General features: G+C 39.3%; 1 protein-coding gene across 5 annotated transcripts in view; it reads right to left on the reverse strand.

Annotated features, from left to right (window-relative positions):
• Nucleotides 1-27,343, reverse strand: part of MAP7D3 (MAP7 domain containing 3) — a 39,104-nt gene that overhangs the window by 7,222 nt on the left and 4,539 nt on the right. For 2 of the 5 annotated variants that reach the window (XM_075999262.1, XM_075999260.1), the window contains exons 2-15: nt 26,169-26,267; nt 25,997-26,080; nt 24,557-24,720; nt 20,021-20,135; nt 19,036-19,140; nt 15,221-15,313; nt 12,644-12,769; nt 8,800-9,473; nt 7,459-7,586; nt 6,093-6,298; nt 3,885-4,020; nt 3,241-3,393; nt 1,839-1,986; nt 29-133 (exon numbers count right to left, since the gene is read on the reverse strand). In XM_075999262.1, coding sequence (XP_075855377.1) covers nt 29-133; nt 1,839-1,986; nt 3,241-3,393; nt 3,885-4,020; nt 6,093-6,298; nt 7,459-7,586; nt 8,800-9,473; nt 12,644-12,769; nt 15,221-15,313; nt 19,036-19,140; nt 20,021-20,135; nt 24,557-24,720; nt 25,997-26,080; nt 26,169-26,267 — 2,336 coding nt within the window. The remainder of the gene's footprint in view (nt 1-28; nt 134-1,838; nt 1,987-3,240; nt 3,394-3,884; nt 4,021-6,092; nt 6,299-7,458; nt 7,587-8,799; nt 9,474-12,643; nt 12,770-15,220; nt 15,314-19,035; nt 19,141-20,020; nt 20,136-24,556; nt 24,721-25,996; nt 26,081-26,168; nt 26,268-27,343) is intronic. The other 3 variants (XM_075999261.1, XM_075999263.1, XM_075999264.1) reach the window with 3 other exon arrangements.

The raw sequence follows: 27,343 nt of genomic DNA on the forward strand, positions 1-27,343 counted from the left end.
CAAATCCCCCCAAAAAGAGAGCAAGTACCTTTTTTCTTTCTAATCTTTCTTGTAAATTTTGTAACATAATTCTCTCATGTTCCTTCTTGCGTTTGTTGGCTTCCTCTTGAGCCTTTATTTTGGTGTCCCTTTTCTAGGAAATTTGTATAAAAGTATCATTAAATCTCAATATATCTGAGTAACATCATACAACACTATTTAAAAAATTAAACAGTAAAATTTTATCTAGCATAACAAAAGGTAACTTTTTGATTGAAGGTTCCTATATATATATGACATTCATGGATTATCAGTTTTCGAAGCACTAGTTAGAACGCACAAAACTAGACTAAATGTTATCTTGAGGATTCAGGACCATGTATCATTACGAACATCAGATCACCTTACTTTAAAGTATATAAATGATTGGAGTTCCGTTAACATTGCATCTATCCATTAACATTGCAACAGGAGCCAAAAGTCTTATATTTCTCACAAGTACTGGGGGAGGATTCTTTTTTTTTTTTTTTTTTTTTTTTTTGAGACAGAGTCTCGCTTTGTTGCCCAGGCTAGAGTGAGTGCCGTGGCGTCAGCCTAGCTCACAGCAACCTCAAACTCCTGGGCTCGAGTGATCCTTCTGCCTCAGCCTCCCGGGTAGCTGGGACTACAGGCATGCGCCACCATGCCCAGCTAATTTTTTTTATATATATATATCAGTTGGCCAATTAATTTCTTTCTATTTATAGTAGAGACGGGGTCTCGCTCTTGCTCAGGCTGGTTTTGAACTCCTGACCTTGAGCAATCCGCCCGCCTCGGCCTCCCAAGAGCTAGGATTACAGGCGTGAGCCACAGCGCCCGGCCTGGGGGAGGATTCTTAAAGGTACCTTCCTGAGGAATACAAGCGAATACAATCATTTATGGCCATGTAACCAATTCTGATGAATGATACACTAAAACTGGGAATAAAATATAATAAAATAATATAATATAAATTGGGCTATGGTAATAATTCAAATGAGTATAGTCTGAGCTCAGTTTGGGAATTTACCTGGTGATTTTGAATTGAGATAGGTGAGACATTCTTCTTTGTTAATTTAATGATTTTAAACTTTCATAGGTATTCATGTTTTATTTTCTCATCTGTTGGGCTGTGTGTGGGGGGTGCAGTTAGTTATGAGCGCTATTTTTTTTTTTTTTTTTTTTTTTGAGACAGAGTTTCGCTTTGTTGTCCAGGCTAGAGTGAGTGCCGTGGCGTCAGCCTAGCTCACAGCAACCTCAAACTCCTGGGCTCAAGCGATCCTCCTGCCTCAGCCTCCCGAGTAGCTGGGACTACAGGCATGTGCCACCATGCCCGGCTAATTTTTTATATATATATCAGTTGGCCAATTAATTTCTTTCTATTTATGGTAGAGACGGGGTCTCACTCTTGCTCAGGCTGGTTTTGAACTCCTGACCTTGAGCAATCCGCCCGCCTCGGCCTCCCAAGAGCTAGGATTACAGGCGTGAGCCACAGCGCCCGGCCTATGAGCGCTATTATGGTAGCACGGAATGCAAGATGAGGAAAACTGACCTCAGATGTTTAATTTGTGCAAGCAATTTAGACTTCAGACTAAACAACTGTTAATCTATAATTTGCTGCTTTCTGCTTCTTCCATTGGAAAACATTCTGGGATTTTCTGAGGGTGGCTGAGAATGGCCTGTAGTGGTATTGGGGAATAGGGAGACTATAATATAAAAATACAGCCAGAGAGTCAGAAAATGCCCATCTCCTTTCTCAGAGACACAAATTTTTGCTTTGGGTTCCAACTGAACTTTATGATCTGGTTCTCATCCCCTGATAAACTGTCATGTCAGCAAACCTGCAGCAGTACTTCTTGGTCTTCTTGATCCTGACATCCTTTCTTCTTTTTAGTATCCTTTTGTGTTTGCTCATCTTCAAGTTTCGAGAACTCTTCAGCTTGGCCTTCAACTGCTTTCTCAGCCACATCTTTGATTTCCCTAATGACACTGAGAGTATTTAAATAACTCTTAGTACTTATCTTGCTTGCTACCACATTCAGCTAGCAATACTGAATTTTCATAGTGAAATTCCTTATGTACAGTAATACAATTTATATTTATACCAGATTCACTACACTTTGTGTTGTTACTACACAGGATTTACACAATTCCACCCTTTTTAAATTGAGGAAACTAGCCCTTTTATTTTTTGAGACAAGAGTCTCGCTTTGTTGCCCAGGCTAGAGTGAGTGCCATGGCATCAGCCTAGCTCATAGCAACCTCAAACTCCTGGGCTCAGGCAATCTTGCTGCCTCAGCCTCCCTAGTAGCTGGGACTACAGGCATGCACCACTATGCCCAGCTAATTTTTTCTATATATATTAGTTGGCCAATTAATTTCTTTCTATTTATAGTAGAGACCGGGTCTCACTCTTGCTCAGGGTAGTTTCGAACTGACCTTTAGTAATCCGCCCGCCTCGACCTCCCAGAGAGCTAAGATTACAGGTGTGAGCCACTGCGCCTAGCCGAGGAAACTAGCCCTTAAGAGTAGAAAAAGATTTCTACCAGGTAGTGGACTAGTTTGCATTTAAAAAACATACACATGCACATCTATGAGATAATCATCCCTTAACTGTTTTAGGCCATGCTTACATGTGCTCACACTCAATCTCATGTGGGGGTGACAGAGTAATTTAAATGAGGGTCTGGTGGTTCCCCAGTATTTAGTGCTTTCAAATGCTTAATCAGGCCGGGCGCGGTGGCTCACGCCTGTAATCCTAGCTCTTGGGAGGCCAAGGCAGGCGGATTGTTCAAGGTCAGGAGTTCAAAACCAGCCTGAGCAAGAGCAAGACCCCGTCTCTACTATAAATAGAAAGAAATTAATTGGCCAACTGATATATATAGAAAAAAAAAAATTAGCCGGGCATGGTGGCGCATGCCTGTAGTCCCAGCTACTCGGGAGGCTGAGGCAGAAGGATCGCTCGAGCCCAGGAGTTTGAGGTTGCTGTGAGCTAGGCTGATGCCACGGCACTCACTCTAGCCTGGACGACAAAGCGAGACTCTGTCTCAAAAAAAAAAAAAAAAAATGCTTAATCAGTTCTGTTTACATGAAGCAATGAAGAATATTAAGTTATAGGTTTTTTACTATTCACAATATCCTCTTCTCCTTTCTCCCAAACCCATATAAAGTATATGGAAAGTATGTGATTGTATTTCAAAGAACACTTAATACTTAAAAGCAAAGTCAATACTGTTGCTATACCTTGCAGCCAGTGGACGGAGGTTTACATTATAGGGCCCAACATAAAATGGGCTACAAGATGGAGGAGGAAGAAACCTTTCGCTTGAGTTCGAATGCACACAACTGTACATGAGATTTGCTCCCTCCACAGGAAGTCCTTCCGGCAAAGACTCACTGGCATGATGAGATTCAGGTGTCACAAAGATCATTGGAAAGCATCCAAAGTAAAACATGAATAAGTATAATTTCCAGTTTTACAAATCCTCAAGTTATAAGTTTTTTATAAACAATGGGATTGACACCAGTGAACACAAACAAATGCTCTTATGTGATCACTCTGGTGCTGCAGCTAAGAGATTGGACCCTGGACATAATTTTTATGCATTCTCCTAATAAAACTTAATGGTACAATATGTATTGAGTCTAAAAAGGACTGTACTACTCAACCACATACCAGGGTCCTCTTTGCTCAGACATTTATAAGGGCTTCAAATGCTTCCTACACTTTCTTTACTTGTTTAGATGGCACTGAGGAATTTCTGATCCTCACTGAAGAAAAAGTCAGTTGCTCTTTGAGTATTTATAACTTGAGGGTAAAATTTTGACTTTCAAAATTTGGGCCCCAGCCAAGATTTATGGTACAGGAAGGATGACTTTGTACTGACCTTGGCTCCATTTCTTGCCGGAGCCTTTCTTCTTCCTCTTTTTCTCTTTGTTCCCGAACAAGGCGGCGTCTTTCTGCCAAAATTTTTGTTGCCTCCTCAGCATTCATAGTCCCTGGTGTGCTTTTATTACCAGACTCTAGTTTAAATAAATGTGTATAACAATTAGTTTAGGGAACTTATTGTCTCTCAGTCCAACAAAGAAGTGTAACACAATCCAAAACATTAAAAAAGCAAACAATATGTGTGTACCGTAGGCCAAAAAACTTGTAAATTCACAAGCAAACTATAGGTGATTATGTAACAGACTTTGTTCTAATTGTCCCCCAACAATAGAAGTAGTATTTTGTTTCTTTTTCACAACTACTTGTTCCAAAATGAAACAATGTACTTTCCTTTTGTTTTTAGCTGTTTTGAGATAACTGCATCAATTGACCCCATGGGAAGAGAGAAAGATACTAAATATAGGGGAAGACAAGATTACACTTGGTACGAATGAAGGGTACAAGTATCTTAGATACTCAACTAAATAAAAAAACATCTGGCATATATTTTGAGATGTGTGCATCATTTTTACTATATAATTTCTGCTTAGCTAAACTTTGATAATAGTATATAAATTTGCTTGAACATAAGGTGGTTAAATAGATAACAAAAAAACCAAGACTATGAGTGAAATAAGATGACTATAGATTCATGTTACAATATTTTAGTCTATGTACTAATTTCTTTATTTTAAATAAATTTAAACTATTTCTTTATTTTAAATAAATCATATATGAAAATGAGAATTTTAAGACATATCAGGAATGAATAATTAATAACAAACAGGTGGTTACTGTAACAAAGAATTCACATTGGAATTCCTTAAAAAAGTAACGTCCATGGGTACTAAGAATGTGACACATAATAAAAAAGAATGCATGTGGCAGGCAAAATAACAACATGGCACTTTCAGAAATATTACGCAAACCAAGGCATACCACTTTATGGCATGGAAATGGACCTAAACCTCCTGAGAAAAATCTGCTCATCCACGAATGGTTAGATGTGCTCTCACCAAGAACTACTTACTATCAGAGCTGTAAGGGACTGCAGGAAAGACCTAGAGTAACCCTCTCATCCAACCTGTACTTCTTTTGTTTTAGAGACAGAGTCTCACTCTATTGCCTGGGTTGCAGTGTCGTGGCATCAGCCTACCTAACAACAGCAACCTCAAACTACTGGGCTCATCCTTCTGCCTCAGCCTCCCGAGCAGCTGCGGCTATAGGCATGCGCCACCATGCCTGGCTAATTTTTTCTATATATTTTTAGTTGTCCAGATAATTTCTTTCTACTTTTTTAGTAGAGACAGGGTCTAACTCTTGCTCAGGCTGGTCTCCAACTCCTGACCTCGAGCGATCCTCCCGCCTTGGACTCTCAGAGTGCACGCCTGGCCACAACCTGTACTTTTAACAGTGGTTTCAAAATTGGATTTTCTAGGCTGGGCCCAGTAGCTCACTCCTGTAATCCTAGCACTCTGGGAGGCCAAGGTGGGCGGATCATTCGAGGTCAGGAGTTTGAAACCAACCTGAGCAAGAGTGAGACCCTGTCTCTACTATAAATAGAAAGAAATTAATTGGCCAACTAATATATATAGAAAAACTTAGCCAGGCATGGTGGCGCATGCCTATAGTCCCAGCTACTTGGGAGGCTGAGGCAGGAGGATTGCTTGAGCCCAGGAGTTTGAGGTTCCTGTGAGCTAGGCTGACGCCACGGCACTCACTCTAGCCTGGGCAACAAAGTGAGACTCTGTCTCAAAAAAAAAAAAATCCTCAGAACAAGCCTTGGAGTGGACTCTATTATCCCCATTTCACAGAGGAGGAAACTGAAGCTTAGAAAGTTTCAAAAGAAAAAATGGATTTTCCAAAACAAAGGGATAGGAAAGAAGGTCTGGCAAAGATAAACAGAGGACATACAGTTGAATATACCAATTACTGGTTAAATTTTCTATCTAAAAGAAAAATCACTCCCTAAAGTTCTCTCAATTGGGGAAGAAAATGAAACTGACCATTCCCAAACTACCTTAAGATTTTCTGTATTGCTAAAATAAACTTCTTAGTGCAAAAACATACCTTCATATGAAACTACAAGGATTCTAAGAAGGTAAAAAAAAAATTAATATAAAAAAAAAGTAGAAGATTATATATTAAAAAAAAAAAAAAAACTTACCTTCATAGATTATATGTCTTTGGCTCAAAGGTTCACATTTGTTAGTAGTTTTAGAAACTGCTTCCCTCTTTTTTTTGACAGTACCCAATGTATTTTGAACAACTGGGGTACGCTGAACAGGTATTATTTTACTGGAAAGAGAAGCCTGTGATGATGGTTTTGAAACAACTGATGAAGGTGACGGGGGTCGGTTCTTTTGGATTTGCCTGTTGAGAAAGTAATACACGTATGTTAATTAATTTTTAGTGTGCAATTTCATGAAATAATAATGTATTGACATTATGAGAAGATGATACTATAATCTGGGATTTTCTTCTAAAAACTAGATCCAACTGGGCACGGTGGCTCACTCCTGTAATCCTAGCACTCTGGGAGGCCAAGGCAGGCAGACTGCTCAAGGTTAGGAGTTCAAAACCAGACTGAACAAGAGTGAGACCCTGTCTCTACTAAAAATAGAAATTAATTGGCCAACTAAAAATACATAGAAAAAATTAGCCGGGCATGGTGGCACATGCCTGTAGTCCCAGCTACTCGGGAGGCTGAGGCAGAAGGATAGCTTGAACCCAGGAGTTTGAGGTTGCTGTGAGCTAGGCTGATGTCATGGCACTCCAGCCCAGGCAACAGAGTGAGACTCCATCATAAATTAATTAATTAAATAATTAATTTTAAAAAGTAAATCCATTTTTTTTTTGGCCGGGCGAGGTGGCTCACGCCTGTAATCCTAGCACTTTGGGAGGCCGAGGCGGGCGGATTGCTCAAGGTCAGGAGTTAGAAACCAGCCTGAGCAACACCCCGTCTCTACCAAAAATAGAAATAAATTAATTGACCAACTAAAAATATATATACAAAAAATTAGCCGGGCATGGTGGCGCATGCCTGTAGTCCCAGCTACTCGGGAGGCTGAGGCAGGAGGATTGCTGAGCCCCAGAGATTGAGGTTGCTGTGAGCCAGGCTGACGCCACGGCACTCACTCTAGCCTGGGCAACAAAGTGAGACTGTCTCAAAAAAAAAAAAAAAAAAAATTAAAAAAAAAAAAAGAAAAAAGAAAGAAATTAATTGACCAACTAAAAATATATATACAAAAAATTAGCCGGGCATGGTGGCACATGCCTGTAGTCCCAGCTACTTGGGAGGCAGAGGCAGGAGGATTGCTTGAGCCCAGGAGATTGAGGTTGCTGTGAGCGAGGCTGACACCATGGCACTCACTCTAGCCTGGGCAACCAAGTGAGACTCTGTCTCAAAAAAAAAAAAAGTAAATCCATTTTTAAAGTTTTTTTTTTTTTTTCGTATTGTTTCACTCATGAAACACTGACATGGAATTGGTCCTGTGTAAACCCATCAGGAACAGTGCAAATAAGCTACTTACTTAGTGCTAACAGGAGAAGGTGGATGACACCCACTTGCAGGAGATGATGACCATTTATAACATGGTATGTACGATGATGGGCACTTCTTGGTAATGGAATTTGAGGTCTGTTTGTCCATTTCTGAATTCTGAACAGATTAATGCAATAAGATAAGAAATTACTAACAATTCTTTTATGGTGGCTGGCCTTTAAAGAGAAAAACTGAATATAATACAATTATAGTTCCTTAAAACTCAATTTTCTTTTAGTGCATGAGAATTTGGTATAGAGGTATTCTCTTCCAGACTAACAATTCAAGTAGATCACAGAAACAACTAATTTAAAAGAATCTATTAGGCTTAGCCTGGTGGTTCACTCCCATAATCCTAGTACTCTTGAGAGGCTGAGGTGGGCAGATCGTTTGAGCCCAGGCATTCGAGACCAGCCTGAGAAAGAGTGAGACCCCGTCTCTATAAAAAATAGGAAAAATTAGCCGGCTAATTAGCCGGTGGTGCATGCCTGCAGTCCCAGCAACTCAGGAGGCTGAGGCAGAAGGATTGCTTGAGCCCAGGAGTTTGAGGTAGCCCAGGAGTATCTTACACAATCGCCTGTAAGGGTAAGATCTTTAGCCCCGGTGAAGATGTTTAGATTGCTTTTAAAAAGAGTTGAAGAGCTTATAATTTTCTGTGAAAATCATTCTGAAATATAGTATGGTTAAAATAGAAATTGCAAACATCAACCTTGGAGAAGCATCTTATTTTTATGTGTAATAGACAATTGGTTTCACAGCAACTCTTGGTGGTGTTGCTTCTGAAGTACTAACTCTGATGGTTCTGTCTGTGTCTGTGATCCATTTCACTAAACATTTCCTGTGTTGTGTATAATCCCTGTGCTTTCCTAATAAATATGTTTTCTCTGTTCCTGTTGAGCCCAGGAGTTTGAGGTCAGTGTTAGGCTGACGCCACGGCACTCTAGCCTGGGCAACAGAGTAAGACCCTGTCTCAACAAAAAAAAAAAGAATCTTTTACTTGAAAACCTGACTCCATTTCTAAATCCTAATTAAGGGTTTAGTACAATTTTCAAAAAAATTTTTCTTCAGAGTTTAGAAACATATTTCCACATACACTTCTATTTTCTCCCTCTACTAAAACTAATATTCTAGCTTTGAGGGGAAAGTGGTACAATGAACATCAGAGAATCTTAAATTCTTAGTTCAAATGACTTATCCCATGAATTTTATTGCAGAATATTATAAATAAGAAATTGGTTATGTTGTGAATCTGACCTATCATGATCTATACAATATGCATATTTTAATATCTTATATTAGAAAATATATCAATAAAAGGTATTTGACAAACCTGCAGAGTGTCTCTCACCTTCGCCTTCGGAGATGCTTCCATGCTAAACTCAGGGAATGCCTTGGGGGGCACTTCCACGCTTGCCTCAGGAGGTGCTTCCACCATCACGTCAGGGTTTAATTCTACCATCACCTTGGGGTTCACTTCTATCATCATCTCAGGGGATGCTTCAGCGCTCTCCTCTGGTGGCACTTCCAGGCTTGCTTCAGGGGATGTGTCCACACTCGCCTCAGGAGATGTGTCCATGCTTGCCTCCAGGGAGTCATCTGTACTTACCACTGGGGACACATTGACACTCACCAAGGGGGATGAGTCCTCACTCGTCTCAGGGGAGGAGTGCATGCTTGCCTTGGGAGTCACTTCTACTATTGTCTCATGGTACACTTCCACACTTGCTTCAGGGGGCGCTTCCACATTCACCTCAGGGGATGCTTCCCTGCCCACCTCAGGGAGCGCTTCCACACTTGCCTCAGGGGATGCTTCCACATTCACCTTTAGGGGTACTTCCACACTTGCCTTGAGGGGTGTCTCTACTTTTTCCTGAGGAGCCATTGCAAATTTTGTTTGAGGCATTTTCACTGTTGACTTGGGAAACGTGACAGTAGTCTTCAATTGATCACTGCTATAGCTACGAGAGGGCACATTTATATGCTGGAGCATGTGATTGTTAATGGCTGTAAGTAAATGAGGACAGAGTGAAATGCCGTTAAGTTAGAAATTTGATAAGACAAAGAGACACCACATACACAGTATAACAACAGGAACAGAGAAAACAGATTTATTAGGAAAGCACAGGGATTATACACAACACAGGAAATGTTTAGCGAAATGGATCACAGACACAGACAGAACCATCAGAGTTAGTACTTCAGAAGCAACACCAACAAGAGTTGCTGTGAAAGCAATTGTCTATTACACATAAAAATAAGATGCTTCTCCAAGGTTGATGTTTGCAATTTCTATTTTAACCATACTATATTTCAGAATGATTTTCACAGAAAATTATAAGATCTTCAACTCTTTTTAAAAGCAATCTAAACATCTTCACCGGGGCTAAAGATCTTACCCTTACAGGCGACTGTGTAAGATACTCTATACTTGATTGTTATAAAGAGTATTTTCTCACCCATATTAAAAACTATAAGAAGACAATAACCAAAGTAGATTAGCTCTCCAAGGTCCCTTTCCAGCTTTACCAATCTAAATATAGTTTACCCAGGAAATGGACAAAAATGATAATACTTGGTGTCAGCTAAGATGAAGAAAAATGGTAACATCAATGTTTGGAACCAGGCAACCTTATACACTGCTAGTAGGAGTGTATTTGTATATATTCCCTGGGAAGCATTAAAAGTACATACACTTTGTTCTAGCAATTCCATTTCTAGGTTTATCCTTAGGAAAAAATCAGATAAATACATTAAAATGTAGTACAAAGTTGCTAATTATTGTATTATTTATAATATTGAAACAATTGAAAATATAATCTGAAATTTCCATAGGAAATTTGGACTATATGAAGGCAGTCATTAAGAGTGGTAATATGGGCTGGGTGCGGTGGCTCACACCTGTAATCCTAGCACTCTGGGAGGCTGAGGTGGGTGGAATGCTCGAGGTCAGGAGTTCGAAACCAGCCTGAGCAAGAGAGAGACCCTGTCTCTACTATAAATAGAAAGAAATTAATTGGCCAACTAATATATTAGAAAAAATTAGCTGGGCATGGTGGCGCAAGCCTGTAGTCCCAGCTACTCGGGAGGCTGAGGCAGTAGGATTGCTTGAGCCCAGTAGTTTGAGGTTGCTGTGAACTAGGCTGCTGCCACGGTATTCACTCTAGGCTAAGCAACAAAGCGAGACCCTGTCTCAAAAAAAAAAGAGTAGTAATATGCAGTTTTTGGACATAGAAAGTTGTTTTTATTGAATTTAAATAAAAGCAGGTTGGCCGGGCGTGGTGGCTCACGCCTGTAATCTTAGCACTTTGGGAGGCCGAGGCGGGCGGATTGCTCAAGGTCAGGAGTTCGAAACCAGCCTGAGCGAGACCCTGTCTCTACCAAAAATAGAAATAAATTAATTGACCAACTAAAAATATATATACAAAAAATTAGCCGGGCATGGTGGCGCATGCCTGTAGTCCCAGCTACTCGGGAGGCTGAGGCAGGAGGATCGCTGAGCCCCGGAGATTGAGGTTGCTGTGAGCCAGGCTGACCGCCACGGCACTCACTCTAGCCTGGGCAACAAAGTGAGACTCTGTCTCAAAAAAAAAAAAAAAAAAAAAAAAAAAAAAAAATAAAAGCAGGTTATCTCATTTTGTGAAAAAATATATAAATGGCTAACAAAAATAGTAAGCTACCAGTAAGTATTAGGATAATATGGGATTACATTTAAAAAATTGTTCTACACTATTTATTGTTTATATAATAAGGTAAAGATTTTTAAAAAGGTATCTGGTAGTGGGTTTCTTAACAATTGGTAAATTTATCTGCCACCTCATCTTTAAGTATGGATGGCAAATTTTCACATGATTTCATCAAATAATAGACAATTTACCAAAGATTGGTTAAATATTAATAAAAGTTTTGACTAAATTAAATGTTATCTTTTAGTCCCTCATTTTTGGTGGAGAAAGCATTTTACCTATATATCTGCATGTACCTAGTCACATTATTTAAGACCAACAGTTTGTGCTATAGAAAATACAGGACATATGATAAGTAGATTTGTATTAGCTATAGAAATTTAAGACAAAATATTGAGTTTTTTGGATGATGGTAATAGAAATATCTTACCATAGGTTAGGGGGAGGGAGACTGGCAGAAAATAACCTGACATACATATAACTGGGCATTAAAAAAGTCAGGAATTAGAACCAAGAAAAGGTTGCATTACAAGAAACTCTGGGGGCAAGCCGCCATGGCTCACACCTATAATCCTAGCACTCTGGGAGGCCAAGGTGGGAGGGTTGCTTGAGTTCAGGAGTTCGAGACCAGCCTGAGCAAGAGTGAGACCCTGTCTCTAGTAAAAATAAAACAAATTAGCCTGTCAACTAAAAATGAAACAAAAAATTAGCAGGGCGTGATGGCTTCCGCCTGTAGTCCCGGCTACTTGGGAGGCTGAGGCAGGAGGATTGCTTGAGCCCAGGAGTTTGAGGTTGCTGTGAGCTAGGCTGACATCATGGCACTCACTCTAGGCTAGGCAACACAGCGAGACTCTGTCCCCCCCCAAAAAAATTTATAAAACAAGAAAATCTGTGATGAATACTGACAGAAAAAAACAGCAAAGGGGGTGGGATATATTCTAGGAAGGAAAAAGTGGAAGGGAAAAAAAGAGAAAAAAATGATGGGAACAATACATGCTAGCTTTCCATCATGGGTGGGGGTTTTGCTATGCATAGGCCTGTCTGACACTACATGTAAACTATAAATGAGAATATCCACATAACCCTGAAGATTTGTGTTATTTTACTAACAACCTTTATGTCCCTAATCAGAAGCTGAAGGGTAGCTCAATGTTATTGCTCAGTATTTTAGGAAAAAAGGAGGGTGGAATAGGAAACTTTCTTCCTTAATATTAGTAAAGTTTTTCTACACTTTAAGAATCTATAGAGCTTTCAAATGTAATAACCACCACCAAAGTTAGGTGTCTCAAAAATAACCTATTACCCAGATAACTACTCATGCTAGAAGTCATAAGATAAATATGCAACATCAAATGTTTGTTAAAATCACTAATTTGGTAACTTGATTCAAATTTATTTTATGCCTCAATGCAACAAATTAAGTAATAGAGCCAATTTTTAAGTACAAACACACTAACACCACCTTCAGGCTTTCCACCATATGCCTGTTACCTGGAATATTTTTTCCAGGGATGGATAATGAAGCAGCACTTTTGCTTCTGGCTAATGATGCTTTTGTTGGGATGAGCAGGCGACTGATTAAATTATTCTCTTGAGAACCAATATACGAGCGATGAGCTAAATGATGAGAACAAATCAAAAAGGATTCAATTTGGGATCTCACAAACAAATGCAAAGCAAGAAAGAACAATGTGAACTGCGATAAACAATAACTTTCCCGGAAACACATAATAGGATTGAACACTGTCATGTGATCAAACTGCCCTGTCAGGAAAGAGATTACCTGAACAAAGGGGAAAAGATCACATCTTACCCACAGTAACTCTAAGGAAGGAATCTAGTTAACATATTTAATAGAATCATTGCCCACCATATGGAATCTCTATGGAAGAAATCACAAGTGGAAAAAAAAGTTACACATAAAAAAACAACTTTTACAGGAATTCCTATAGATATATGCCACTGACAATCATAAGAGTAGGGGCCATCACCAAAAGCTCCAAGAGACTAAAATCTTTTGCTAAAAGTGAATTTTGCGGCCAGGTATGGTGGCTCACGCCTGTAATCCTAGCACTCTGGGAGGCCAAGGCGGGAGGATTGCTTGAGCTCAGAAGTTCCAGACCAGCCTGAGCAAGAGCCAGACCCTGTCTCTATTAAAAATAGAAAGATATTAATTGGTCAACTAAAAATATATAGAAAAAAATTAGCCAGGCATGGCGGTGCATGCCTTTAGTCCCAGCTACTCGGGAGGCTGAGTTAAGTAGGATCCCTTGAGCCCAGAAGTTTGAGGTTGCTGTGAGCTAGGTTGATGCCACAGCACTCTAGCCCAGGCAACAGAGTGAGACTCTGACTAAAAAAAAAAAAACCATAAAAGTCAATTTTGCTGTAAATATCTTGTTCCATTAAATCTTTATATTCATAAAGATCCCTGTGTCAATGGCGTTTCTTCTAATAGGATCTGACCTAAATCAATTACGTGGAGAATCTTCTGTAAGCAAATGGTTCAGTATGAAACAAAAAGCAACAAACACACAGGAAAGGAAAATACTAGGGAAAGGTGTTAAAAAGGAAATTACTTTAAGGCTGCCTTGGTGACTCACACCTATAATCCTAGCACTCTGGGAGGCTGAGGCGGGAGGATCATTTGAGCTCAGGAGTTCAAGACCAGCCTGAACAAGAGGGAGACTGCATCTCTACTAAAAGTAGAAAGAAATTACTTGGCCAGCTAAAAATATATAGAAAAAATTAGCCGGGCATGGTGGCACATGCCTGTAGTCCCAGCTACTTGGGAGGCTAAGGCAGTAGGATTGCTTGAGCCTAGGAGTTTGAGGTTGCTGTGAGCTAGGCTGACGCCACAGCACTCTAGCCCAGGAAACAGAGTGAGACTCTGTCTAAAAAAAAAAAAAACAAAAAAAAACTACTTTAAATAAAGAAGTACTGGCCTGGCGCGATGGCTCACGCCTATAATCCTAGCTCTCTGGGAGGCCGAGGTGGGTGGATTGTTTGAGTTCAGGAGTTCGAAACCAACCTGAGCAAGAGCGAGACCCTGTCTCTACTATAAATAGAAAGAAATTAATTGGCCAACTAATATATAGAAAAAATTAGCCCGGCATGGTGGCGCATGCCTGTAGTCCCAGCGACTCCGGAGGCTGAGGCAGCAGGATCGCTTGAGCCCAGGAGATTGAGGTTACTATGAGCTAGGCTGACGCCAGGGTACTCGTTCTAGCCTGGGCAACAAAGTGAGACTCTGTCTCAAAAAAAAAAAAAAAAAAAAAAAAAAAAAAAAAAAAAGGCCGGGCGCTGTGGCTCACGCCTGTAATCCTAGCTCTTGGGAGGCCGAGGCGGGCGGATTGCTCAAGGTCAGGAGTTCAAAACCAGCCTGAGCAAGAGCGAGACCCCGTCTCTACTATAAATAGAAAGAAATTAATTGGCCAACTGATATATATATAAAAAATGAGCCGGGCATGGTGGCGCATGCCTGTAGTCCCAGCTACCCGGGAGGCTGAGGCAGAAGGATCACTCGAGCCCAGGAGTTTGAGGTTGCTGTGAGCTAGGCTGACGCCACGGCACTCACTCTAGCCTGGGCAACAAAGCGAGACTCTGTCTCAAAAAAAAAAAAAAAAAAGTACTTTAATAATAATTATGAAATTTTGAGTGCGATAATCAGCAGTGAAAACATGCACAAACTATATAGGTGGTTAATGCTATGGACCAAGAGAGCAAAGCTTTGAGGTTCAAAATGTGGCCAGTAATTTATAAATTCTAAATGCAAAATGATGAAATGTTGGGAGTGAATCAAGTATTCCAATACAAACATATCTATAACAACATTCTGTGATTTATTTTGTCAGCTTCATTATTGACACCTTGTCAGATGATGTCTTTAAACTTCATTTAAAGACAGACTTTTCTGGCTTCAGCCAAATAAACATGGCACCAAAGCACATTTTTTCATTCAAGAAGAGATATTTTGCTTTCTAATTTTAAGAAAAACTTTTCAAATAACTCAATGTAATATGCCTCTTTTAAACCCCTATTTAAGATTTGTACTTAAAAGTAATTAACTACCTGGCTTTTCTTCTCCTGGTTCTGTTTCAGTAGATGAATGTAGTTTGCTATCTCTTCTATTTAAAGATGAACTTCTCTTCTTTTCCATTTTTCCTAGAGATCAAATGCAAAAAAGTATTATTTTTCACAAACTACTTAAGTATACTATTTCAGGAGTGAGCCACTCCTTTTTCAAATATTTTTCATCTTCTCTCTACCTTTGCTTGTAAGAATTTATTTAATTTCAAATATTATACAGAATCTCTACATCCCCAAACGTAAAACTAGTTTCCTTTTTTTTGGGGGGGAGGCACACTGAGAGACAATTTTTTTTTGTAGTTTCTTCTGTAAGTTATCTGAAATGAGATTAAACTATTTAGAAAATGGTTAAAATTAAGAGGAAACATGTCTGCTATTATTTGACAATATCAAAGTTCCCAGATTAGGAAGATACCTTTAATTTTAGAGACAATGTCTAATACTAAAAGTAATTTATACTTCAGTTATAACTAGTATTTATTGAAACAAAAGTATTAACATTTGGTATAGATTGTCACAATTTATGCAATTCAACTATGCATAAGGAAAACTCTGCTTTTTATAGAAACTTTTCCATATCACTTGAAATACTCTAGCTCAGACTACTGAGGAAAGTCCATTTAAAAATTAATTTCTCAAATTGGTAATATGATTGAGCAGCATGAACCACAGAGCTGTAATCAATTCAATCATGTGATTAAGGCAGTATCCTTCATTAGCATTCTATAAGAAATGACAAAATGGTGTCAACAATTGAGTCAGCAATGAGTAGAAGAAAAATAGACTACTTGAATCAACCAAGATTTAAAATATTGCAGATTAGATTATGAACTTCATTTGAATTTGAAATGTTGATCTCTCTGGATTGAGCAGGTTTCATTTTGATTTAAAGGGAGTTTACAAAGGTAAGACATGCCAATATGGATTTTATTTTCCCTGAAATCATTAACTACAGAATTGATCATTTCAGAGTATGCAACATACTGTACCTTGAAGTAAGTTATTTCACAAAGTATCGTCCACACATACCTTCTTGTATTAAAAACTAGTAAAGAAATCATTTAAAAAGTTATTTGGAATTGCTCCTTCACAGCACAACTTAACTAATTATTACCTTGAAAGTCATCACCTGACCTTTCTCTTTACATGTCTCATTGATATGGCAAATAGACATATTAATGAAAGCATATGAGTGTTTGCTCATTTCATTAAATGTGTAATAAATACCTGTGGAATAAACCCTTGCTAAATTCCTGAGGGCAATCAGATAGTAAAACAGTCAATTATTGTGGATCAATCAAGATATATAAAATGAAAGTACATAAACATGGCAATGCAATTAATGTTATCTAATTTTTCTAAAGGGTTTAGTTAGTGCATAATAAATTACTTTTACCATATGACAAGCAAGGTGCTAGAGAATATCTTCCCACATTAATCTATGAATGAACCTGGGGTATACATAAAAGTGCTATGGGAAAACATATTGAGGGTGGGGGTCGTAAGTGGATCAACTTTTCTTAGATCATTACAAGAGAAAATGTGATACACTCAAAACTGACAACAAAGTTAAGACCTTTCAAGCTCATCGTTGAAATTGTAAGAGCCCATAGTCAAAGTTCATGTAGGATGAAGTAAAAAAAACAACGAAAAAAATTTTTTTTACTTAAAACAAAAAAATATATAAAATAAATAAAAAGAAATTATAAGAGCCCTAAAAGTATAAATAACATAATGTAAGTTTGAATAAAACTCATTTTCCCCCAGAAATCCTTTTCAATATATTAAAACTATAATACTGTTTTAGACAAAAATCAAAATCTTCTTCATGAGGTTAAGCATTGTTATAATCAATTATACTTTAAATGGTATCCAAAGTCTTTTGCTGTACTGGAATTTTATAGCAATACAGCAATCAGCATTGCTCAAAAAAATGTCAAGGCACCTAAATAATGCAAAAAAAATTTTAATTCAAACTATGATTATGCCTTTTTCAATTCACAAGGCACAAAAGCAGTATATTTCTTCATGTTTTTTAATGGCTAAATTTGAGGCAATGATATGAAATTTGCCCTTTTTCCTGCTGAGATCACTGCTGTTTTTTCCTCTGGAAAGAAAAAGGGTTTTTTTGTTTTTTTTTTTTGTTTGTTTTTGATTGATGGGTATGGTTGTCTAATCCATTTCAATTATTACTGAGAAGCAACATGCACTACAAGTCAGAAATGGTCACCAATACACACTCAGATATAGATTTACTTTTTAATAAGGAATATTAATTAAAAAGCAAATACCAGGAACAAAAAGGTATTTGAAGTCTCCATAGTAGATAACTTCATTTTATTTAAAACAACACTGTGGGCCGGCGCAGTGGCTCACACCTGTAATCTTAGCTCCCTGGGAGGCCGAGGCGGGCGGATCGTTCGAGTTCAGGAGTTCGAAACCAACCTGAGCAAGAGCGAAACCCTGTCTCTACTATAAATAGAAAGAAATTAATTGGCCAACTAATATATATAGAAAAACTTAGCCAGGCATGGTGGCGCATGCCTGTAGTTCCAGCTACTTGGGAGGCTGAGGCAGCAGGATCACTTGAGCCCAGGAGTTTGAGGTTGCTGTGAGCTAGGCTGACGCCAAGGCACTCACTCTAGCTTGGGCAACAAAGTGAGACACTGTCTCAAAAAAAAAAAAAAAAAAAAAAAAAACACTGTGTTGCCAGGACAGGATGAAAAGTTGTAAAGTGGAGCTTAGCAATACATCTATCATTAAATGTTGTCACTTTATTTGCTTGCTTTAGGGGAAAACATGGACTTATAAGTGAGGTACAATATAAATATTACAATCTATCAAATACCAAAATATAAACCATAAGAAAGGATGATAAAGTAGAAATCATTGAGTTTCTTGGAGTCTGAACTATAAAACAAGGAAGGCATTTATACTTGCCTGTCAATTTTACAAGATAATTGTGAATAACAAATATGATATATGTAAGGCAGATCAACCTGTCCACTGCTTGTGCGCTCTCTCTCTCCATATATATATAATGCTACTATTTTTCTTTTTTTTTTTTTTTTGAGACAGAGTCTCGCTTTGTTGCCCAGGCTAGAGTGCCATGGCGTCAGCCTAGCTCACAGCAACCTCAAACTCCTGGGCTCAAGCGATCCTGCTGCCTCAGCCACCCTAGTATCTGGGACTATAGGCATGTGCCACCATGCCCGGTTAATTTTTTCTATATATATTAGCTGGCCAATTAATTTCTTTCTATTTTATAGTAGAGATGGGGTCTCACTCTTGCTCAGGTTGGATTCCAACTCCTGACCTCGAGCTATCCGCCTGCCTCGGCCTCCCAGAGTGCTAGGATTACAGGCGTGAGCCACCGAACCCAGCTTATTTTTTTCTTAAATGAGGTAATAGTCATGATACTTAATGGAAAAATGAATGATCAGTCTAGCTAGTGCTTGGAAAACACAATTCCATTTACAGGTTAGCTAGAATATGAATTAATTTTAAAATAAATAATTATGCCACATAATGGTAATGTCTTTTGGCCAAAAATATGTTTCAGTTTGAGCTATTTGAGCCCAACAATCCCATCTGATATGTGCTTAATACAAAAATCACAAAACAAGGATTTATATTAATGAAAATACAAAATATTTCTCTCTTGTAAAATAAAGTGGTACTCTTCTCAAATAAACCTAAATGTTACATAATATACATAAAGCAGTACTATAAAAATATACATAAAGAACTGATTTCATTAAATGAAATTCAGTAGAATACAGGAAATAACTACTTACTTTTGGCAACAGAATTTTGAAGACCTGCAGGTGACACAGACGTTTGTTTATTGAAAGCAGAAGTTCCCTGTTCGAGTTTTTCAGTAGATGGAGATCTCTTATTGGCTGAGAAAAGATGTAATATTTAATCATATTTCAAGAAGAAAGCATCATTAGCTGAAACAAAATGACATTTCACGATGTAGTTATAAAAAACATTGACATGCATTCATCAGGTACACCATGTTCACTGTTCCTTCTAAACAATATAAATTTGTTTTCTGAGATTATGTAGAATTATGTCCACATATAGTAAAATTTATAGTGCATCTACAGTAAACAAGGCAGAATTAGTTTATTTTTTAAAATATGCATTAGATAAGCTGTGTAAAACTTAGTAATTATTCATCATTTTTTGCTGATTCTAAGTTTAAATAAGATTTTGAGCATACTGAGTTAAATAAAATCTATTATATAATCTTACCTGTTTTTTTGTAATGGATATGACACAAATTTAAATATAAATTTACTATGTACAGCATTTTCATTTATGATACAAAGATTAAAACCTTGCTGTAAGGCCGGGCGCTGTGGCTCACGCCTGTAATCCTAGCTCTTGGGAGGCCGAGGCGGGCGGATTGCTCAAGGTCAGGAGTTCGAAACCAGCCTGAGCAAGAGCGAGACCCCGTCTCTACTATAAATAGAAAGAAATTAATTGGCCAACTGATATATATATAAAAAAATTAGCCGGGCATGGTGGCGCATGCCTGTAGTCCCAGCTACCCGGGAGGCTGAGGCAGAAGGATCACTCGAGCCCAGGAGATTGAGGTTGCTGTGAGCTAGGCTGACACCACGGCACTCACTCTAGCCTGGGCAACAAAGTGAGACTCTGTCTCAAAAAAAAAAAAAAAAAAAAAAAAAACCTTGCTGTAAATGCAATCTTATAATAGACAATATTTAAGCATGAACACTAATGAACTTAAAATTTAACAGATGTATTAATTACCAGATCTGCTCTCAGAATTCGCCAGTATAGAGCCTTCCCATGACCATCGTTTTTGCCGAAGTTCAGCACGGCTGCTCCGTTCCAAAGTACGATAAAGAACAGCTTTATATCTTTCCTATTTAAGATAAATGCCAACACATTTTTACATATTCATTACATTGGTTAGTATAATTTTGATCTATTGTTTAAAAAGCAACTCCAGGCCGGGCGCGGTGGCTCACGCCTGTAATCCTAGCTCTCTGGGAGGCCGAGGCGGGCGGATTGCTCAAGGTCAGGAGTTCGAAACCAGCCTGAGCAAGAGCGAGACCCCGTCTCTACTATAAATAGAAAGAAATTAATTGGCCAACTAATATATACAAAAAAATTAGCCGGGCATGGTGGCGAATGCCTGTAGTCCCAGCTACTTGGGAGGCTGAGGCAGGAGGATTGCCTGAGCCCAGGAGTTTGAGGTTGCTGTGAGCTAGGCTGACGCCACGGCACTCACTCTAGCCTGGGCAACAAAGCGAGACTCTGTCTCAAAAAAAAAAAAAAAAAAAAGCAACTCCATCACCAAATTTCCGTATCAGGTAAAAATTTAAAGTAACTGGCCGGGCGTGGTGGGTCACGCCTTTAATCCTAGCACTCTGGGAGGCCAAGGCTGGCAGATTGCTCGAGGTCAGGAGTTAAAAAAACCAGCCTGAGCAAGAGCAAGACCCGGTCTCTACCATAAATAGAAAGAGATTAATTGGCCAACTAATATATATAGAAAAAATCAGCCGGACATAGTGGCGCATGCCTATAGTCCCAGCTACTTGGGAGGCTGAGGCAGAAGGATTGCTTGAGCCCAGGAGTTTGAGGTTGCTGTGAGCTAGGCTGATGCCACGGCACTCACTCTAGCCTGGGCAACTGAGTGAGACTCTGTCTCAAAAAAAAAAAATTAAAGTAACTGGAGACATGTCACAGGGATCAACCGGTAGGTAACAGTGCTTCTCTTAAATAACAAGGTATATTGCATTGAGGAAGCAATCGTGCTTTCCTCCTTGCTTTTATCATTAGGAAATTTAGAGCCAAATTTGTAGGTATCTCTAGTGATCGTACAGAAACTGAGTTGTATACTTTCTTGTACACTAATCACATCTTATGCTTTATTATTTGCCTACCTTAATTTCCCCTCTGCTGGATTTCCTCAACCATTTATTTTATCATCTGGTATGGTATGGATTTTTAAAAGTCACTTAAATTCTTTGTGAAATGAGGCAGGAAAAAAAATCAACATGCATAAAAGTGAAATCTCTGCCAGAGTCACTTACTATACCCGCATTTGTAACAGCTTAAATTCTGGTACTAATAAAAATAAAGTTTCAAAAAAAATTAACAGGATCTTTGTCTTAACCTCAACTTCAATTTAAACTGGTCAGGGCAACAGCTATATGTCAATTAAATGTCACAGTGTGGCAAGACAACTCCACTTCCAGAAATGAGTTCTTTTCTCAGGTATTTCTCATCCCTGTACTGTAACCTACCATATATTTGCTCAGTTAAGCAAATCAATTTCAAGGCCAGAGGTTTTCCATTCTTCCCTAACAACTGTTTCATAGCAACATCATCCTTAAAATGTCCCTACCAGTTTTCTGAGGACAAAGAAAAACATACTACAAAAATGAAGAGCAGCCCGTATCCTAAAGAAAAAAGCAATTTCAATTCTTTAAAATAAAATTTACCTAATGGCAATATTTGAAAATCATATCTTTTAAAAGGAAGTTGTTCTAAATTACTTAGAATCCCTGAAACTATGATAAACTGAAAACAGAGATTAATCTTGCATTATTAAAACATTTCTGACTCATAAGAATCCCACTGTTTCTGAATGCATCGCCCCTCTGTGCTTTCAGATTCCTTCTTGCATCTGTGGTCACTCAGAGCTCATAATGGAAGTTCTCATCCTGTCTCATATGTATCTTCTGTCCATGCACACTACTCCTTAAGCTCTACAGAGACTGGGTTTTTTCTCTGCTCTACAGAATTCCTCTCTCACTTTTGCTACTTACAATGTCTCATGATGCCCCATGCTCTGATTGGGACTCTCCTACACTATCTAGCTCTCTGGGGTTGTTTCTCTTTTGTCCCCCTTCCTGTTGTCTCTGGCTCCCTTTCTGTCTGTAGTGTCATTTTGTTGCATTCTCATCTCTCCTATGTGTCCTCCCTCTCTCAGCTTTTTCTTTAAGATGGTCTTTTTTTTTCTCAGTCCCTGGGACTCTCTCCCCTCCAGGGATGCTCCCTCACTCTGCACACAGTTTTCTATTTTACTTTCTTTGGTTCTCAAATTGTCTTTGCTTAGTTCATATTCTCTCTCTGGCCTTCATCTCTTCGCCACACATTAAGTAAAATAAGGAGATGATTCACACAGGACAATGGAGAATGACAGAAATTCTGAATGAGAGTCTACCAAATCCTGGAACATGAAACACACTGAGCATAAACAATCACAGGAAAAGGGTCAGAAAGACAGAGAAAGAAAGAGGCAGTGGTCCATGGATGGGGAAGAAATGGCACAAGAAGAGACCTAGAATCAGGAAGATGTCCAGATGGAACATAGGGCTGGAGGTAAAGCAAGTGCAAGAGCAACTGTGTGTGCGAGGAAGGAGGGAAAGTGAGCCTCACAGGGAAAGCCTAAGAGAAGCAGCTTTATGGGCAGAAATGGAACTAAAGAGAAAGGGAGAGAAAAAGAAATACAAAAATTAGAATAACACAAAATATGAGAGGGAGATAAGAAATATACATATACTAAGAGAACAATAGGCAGAGAGTCCAAAGTGTTCAAAAATGGGGAAAAACAGAGAAGCTAAAACAAAGATAGTAGAAAGAAAAGTGAGCCGCCTCAGGCAGAAAAAGGCCAGAGTCAGACAGGGACTCAGAGACAGATTAAGCTAAGACTTACTTAGGAACATTTGAGAGTCCCTGGAATAAAAAGACACAGAGAATACCAGCAAGAAAGAGAATGGTGTCACAGACATCATGCGGGTTTCAGAAGGAGTCAAGCATACTCACAGTAAAGTAGCGTAATGGCCTACGAGAGAAAAATTTGGTGTCAAAGAGAGCGAATCATACAGAATGAGACAGGTAGCCAAATGCCTAGGATAAACAACAAAAGGTAAAGTGGGCCAGGCGTGGTGGCTCACCCCTGTAATCCCAGCGCTCTGGGAGGCCGAGGCGGGAGGATTGCTCAAGGTCAGGAGTTCCAAACCAGCCTGAGCAAGAGCAAGACCCTGTCTCTTCTCTACTAAAAATAGAAAGAAATTAATTGGCCAACTAAAAATATCTATAGGAAAAAAAATTAGCCGGGCATGGTGGTGCATGCCTATAGTCCCAGTTACTTGGGAAGCTGAGGCAGGAGGATCCCTTAAGCCCAGGAGTTTGAGGTTGCTGTGAGCTAGGCTGACACCACGGCACTCTAGCCCAGGGAACAGAGTGAGACTCTGTCTCAGAAAAAAAAAAGGCAAACTGGCTGGGCCCGGTGGCTCACACCTGTAATCCTAGCTCTCTGGGAGGCCGAGGCGGGCGATTGCTCGAGGTCAGGAGTTCGAAACCAGCCTGAGCAAGAGCGAGACCCCGTCTCTACTATAAATAGAAAGAAATTAATTGGCCAACTAATATATATATACACAAAAAATTAGCCGGGCATGGTGGCGAATGCCTGTAGTCCCAGCTACTTGGGAGGCTGAGGCAGGAGGATTGCTTGAGCCAGGAGTTTGAGGTTGCTGTGAGCTAGGCTGACGCCACGGCACTCACTCTAGCCTGGGCAACAAAGCGAGACTCTGTCTCAAAAAAAAAAAAAAGGCAAACTGACTGAAGAGGGACAGAAGGGTAAAAGAGAGGGCATAACAAAGCCATTGACTCATACCAACAGAATACTAAAAACACCAAGAAAAGAGTCTAGAAAGGAAGAGAGAGTAGCAGTGCCACAAAACAAGAGATACACTGCCTATCAATGACAGGTCCAGAGGGTTCCCCCATCAGGAAAGAGAATGTGAGGAACATAAGGGACAGGGGGATAAGGAAGGAGACAGTGTGGTACACACAGGAGGGAGCCAGGGAACCTGTAAGGGAGAGCAAACACTCTGACTTGGCTGGGGAGTCACGCCATTAGAGGAGTTGTAAGAAATCAGTCAGATGTGGGCATGTGAGGGAGGGTCAGACAGTGGAGTCTGCCCTTTTATTCTCTAGGCAATGGGACAACAGTAAATGCTTTCTGGTAGTAGAGCAGCTCAGAGGAAACCCTATATGCTACATCCTGAAGGTGGACAGGGTTCTGTTCTTGGATCTATGAGGTTTCTCCTCCCTATGGCTAGTGGGTCTCAGCTCCTGGGATCTTATGAGGACCCAAGAGCTGCTAATGCTGAGGGGAAGAAGGAGGGAAGAAGAAAGAAAGAGCTAGGATTGGTTCCCTTTCTATAGGGCCAGTAAAGGCAGAGAAGGGCTAAGAAAAAAAATATATATATATTTCAGACCCAGGCAACACAGCGTATCATCTGATGAAGGGGCTATAAAATTATGTACCCTTTCTTCCTCTAACTTCTGTTTTCTTTTTTCTTCTGCGGATATTCTCCGCTGCTCATCTTTTTCTTTTTGCTCTCTCAGCTTTCGCTGTTTTTCTTCCATCTGTTTTTCATATTGGATCTTGGCCTTTCTTGCTTTTTCAAGTAGTTGCATTTCTTTATTGGCTGAAATATTCCAAATACATTTTCAAGGTGTAAGAGCCAAGAAAATATTTAAGTTTTCCACATTACACACATAGAAGGAAAAATTTAGCATATCTCATTCTCTTTCTTAAAATAATACAAACTGTGCTGGTAATTAAAGACTAAATAAATGAACAGAGGTGGCCACTAAAGAACCACTTTCACTGGGTATTCATTTGACTCTGGAGAACTAGACTGTCCACACCAGATGACTCTCACCCTCTCCAAACTATAATTTCAAATTAAGAAGAAATCTTTTCTTTCATGTTATATTTCTGATTTGAGCAAAAGTCAAACCTCACCAGTTTAATATGCTGTTTATTAAAATATACATTAAAAAACCACAAGGCCAGGGCTGGGCACGGTGGCTCACACCTGTAATCCTAGCACTCTGGGAGGCCAAGGCTGGTAGATTGCTCAAGGTCAGGAGTTCAAAACCAGCCTGAGCAAGAGCCAGACCCCGTCTCTACTATAAATACAAAGAAATTAATTGGCCAACTAAACACACACACACACATATAAAATTAGCCGGGCATGGTGGTGCATATGCCTGTAGTCCCAGTTACTTGGGAGGCTGAGGCAGGAGGATCCCTTGATCCCAGGAGTTTGAGGTTGCTGTGAGCTAAGCTGATGCCACGGCACTCTAGCCCGGGCAACAAAAGTGAGACTCTGTCTCAAAAAAAACCCAAAAACCCACAAGGCCAGAATACATGTTTTGTTTCTTTCTACTAGGAAACTTCTTTCAAAGTCCTCATCTATCCAGCATGCTGGTTTTACATTAATGGACTTAGCCATATATCACATTATGGAATACTATAATGTTTTCCTATATTCAAATTTTCCCTCACTAAATGCTTCTAAAGTGTGACTTTGTATAAATTAGGATCTAAAAGAATAAGCTTTCTATAACTTAAGAGCATCTTTTCATCTTATCTATGCTAGGATTATTAGCAACTTATATTTTCATTTTTAGAATCACTTTTACTAAAATCCCCACTCTGCTTGTTTTTACAAATGTTGAAAAAATTTTCATACCTTAGTTTTCAGAAAATCAAAGCTAACAGAAACTACTCCCTCAAAAATTACTTAGTCAAAGATGTTTTATGGGCCTTCTTTACCTGATTTAGTAAAAAGATTTAACCCAACACCATACAAATTATAATCTATTATAGAAAAAAATTAGGAAAAGCAAGAAAAATATTTTCAAATATATATATAAAATTCATTCATTTTGATTTTTTAAAAGTCTAAAATATACCATCTTGCTGTCTCCTCTTCTCTTCCCTGCGCTCCTTCGCTAATCTTTGTTTTTCATCATTTTTAAGCACAGATCCATCTATTACTAAAAAAGATATAGTTAGACATTAATAGGATATCAAATTTTAAAGATATGACATTAAACATCTATCAAAGCATTACAGAAATGATACCTGGTTTACATGCTGATCTCAGATTTGAAGACTGGGACGCAATTGGGCTAACTCCACTTTGATTCCTTCTTTCTTCAGCAACTGCATGAGCCGCAGCAACTAAAATACAAGGAGATAAAGGAAAGGGATTAGATATTAAGAATACAAACAGTTAACACAGGGGTCAGCAAACCACGGCGAATTGTATCTTTGATGGTAAAGGATAGAACCACTTCTATAAGGTAAAATCATGACTGATTAATCTGGGTCAAAAAAAGATATACTGAGTACTTACAATGTTCAACAATACAGGACCGGCATGGTGGCGCCTGCCTGTAGTCCCAGCTGCTCGGGAGGCTGAGGCAGGAGGATCACTTGAGATCAGGAGTTTTAGGCTGCTGTGAGCCAGGCTGACGCCACGGCACTCTAGTCCAGGGAACAGAGTGAGACTCTGCCTCAAAAGTAAATAAAGTATATGAACGTGTATTCATTTTTTCTTTTCTTTTCTTTTTTTGAGTCAGAGTCTCACTCATGTTCCCTGGACTAGAGTGCTGTGGCGTCAGCCTGGCTCACAGCAACCTCAAACTCCTGGACTCAAGCGATCCTCCTGCCTCAGCCTCCAGAGTAGCTGGGACTACAGGCAGGCGCCACCATGCCTGGCTAATTTTTTTTTTCTATATATATTTTTAGTTGGCCAATTAATTTCTTTCTATTTTTAGTAGAGACGGGGTCTTGCTCTTGCTCAGGCTGGTTTCAAACTCCTGACCTTGAGTGATCCACCCGTCTCAGCCTCCCAGAGTGCTAGGCTAGGATTACTGGCATCAGCCACCTCCTCAGGCCTGAAGGTGTATTCAGAATAAAGAAATTAGCAATGCCTGCCCCTCTCTCCCACCCCCCCCCCAGTCTCTGTGTGGGGCCCAGGTACCTACAGCTAAAAGCTCTATTGTGATGCACAATGAAGGCAGAGGGCGAACCAGTAATCTAGGAGAAGGAAATCTCCAATGAGATATCATTCTACATAGAAAAATATCAAGCAAACAAATATAAATTATATAAGGTGCTAACACATGTATCCTGTAAACAGGTAGAAGAATGATAAATAGACTTCAATAAGGATGAAGTGTAAGATTAGGGTAGCACAATTTGAGGAAAAGAAAAACTAAAATTCCAGGATACACAAAAGTTATTACAGGGGA

This window comes from Microcebus murinus, chromosome X, assembly GCF_040939455.1.
Source record: "Microcebus murinus isolate Inina chromosome X, M.murinus_Inina_mat1.0, whole genome shotgun sequence".
NCBI lineage: Eukaryota > Metazoa > Chordata > Mammalia > Primates > Cheirogaleidae > Microcebus > Microcebus murinus.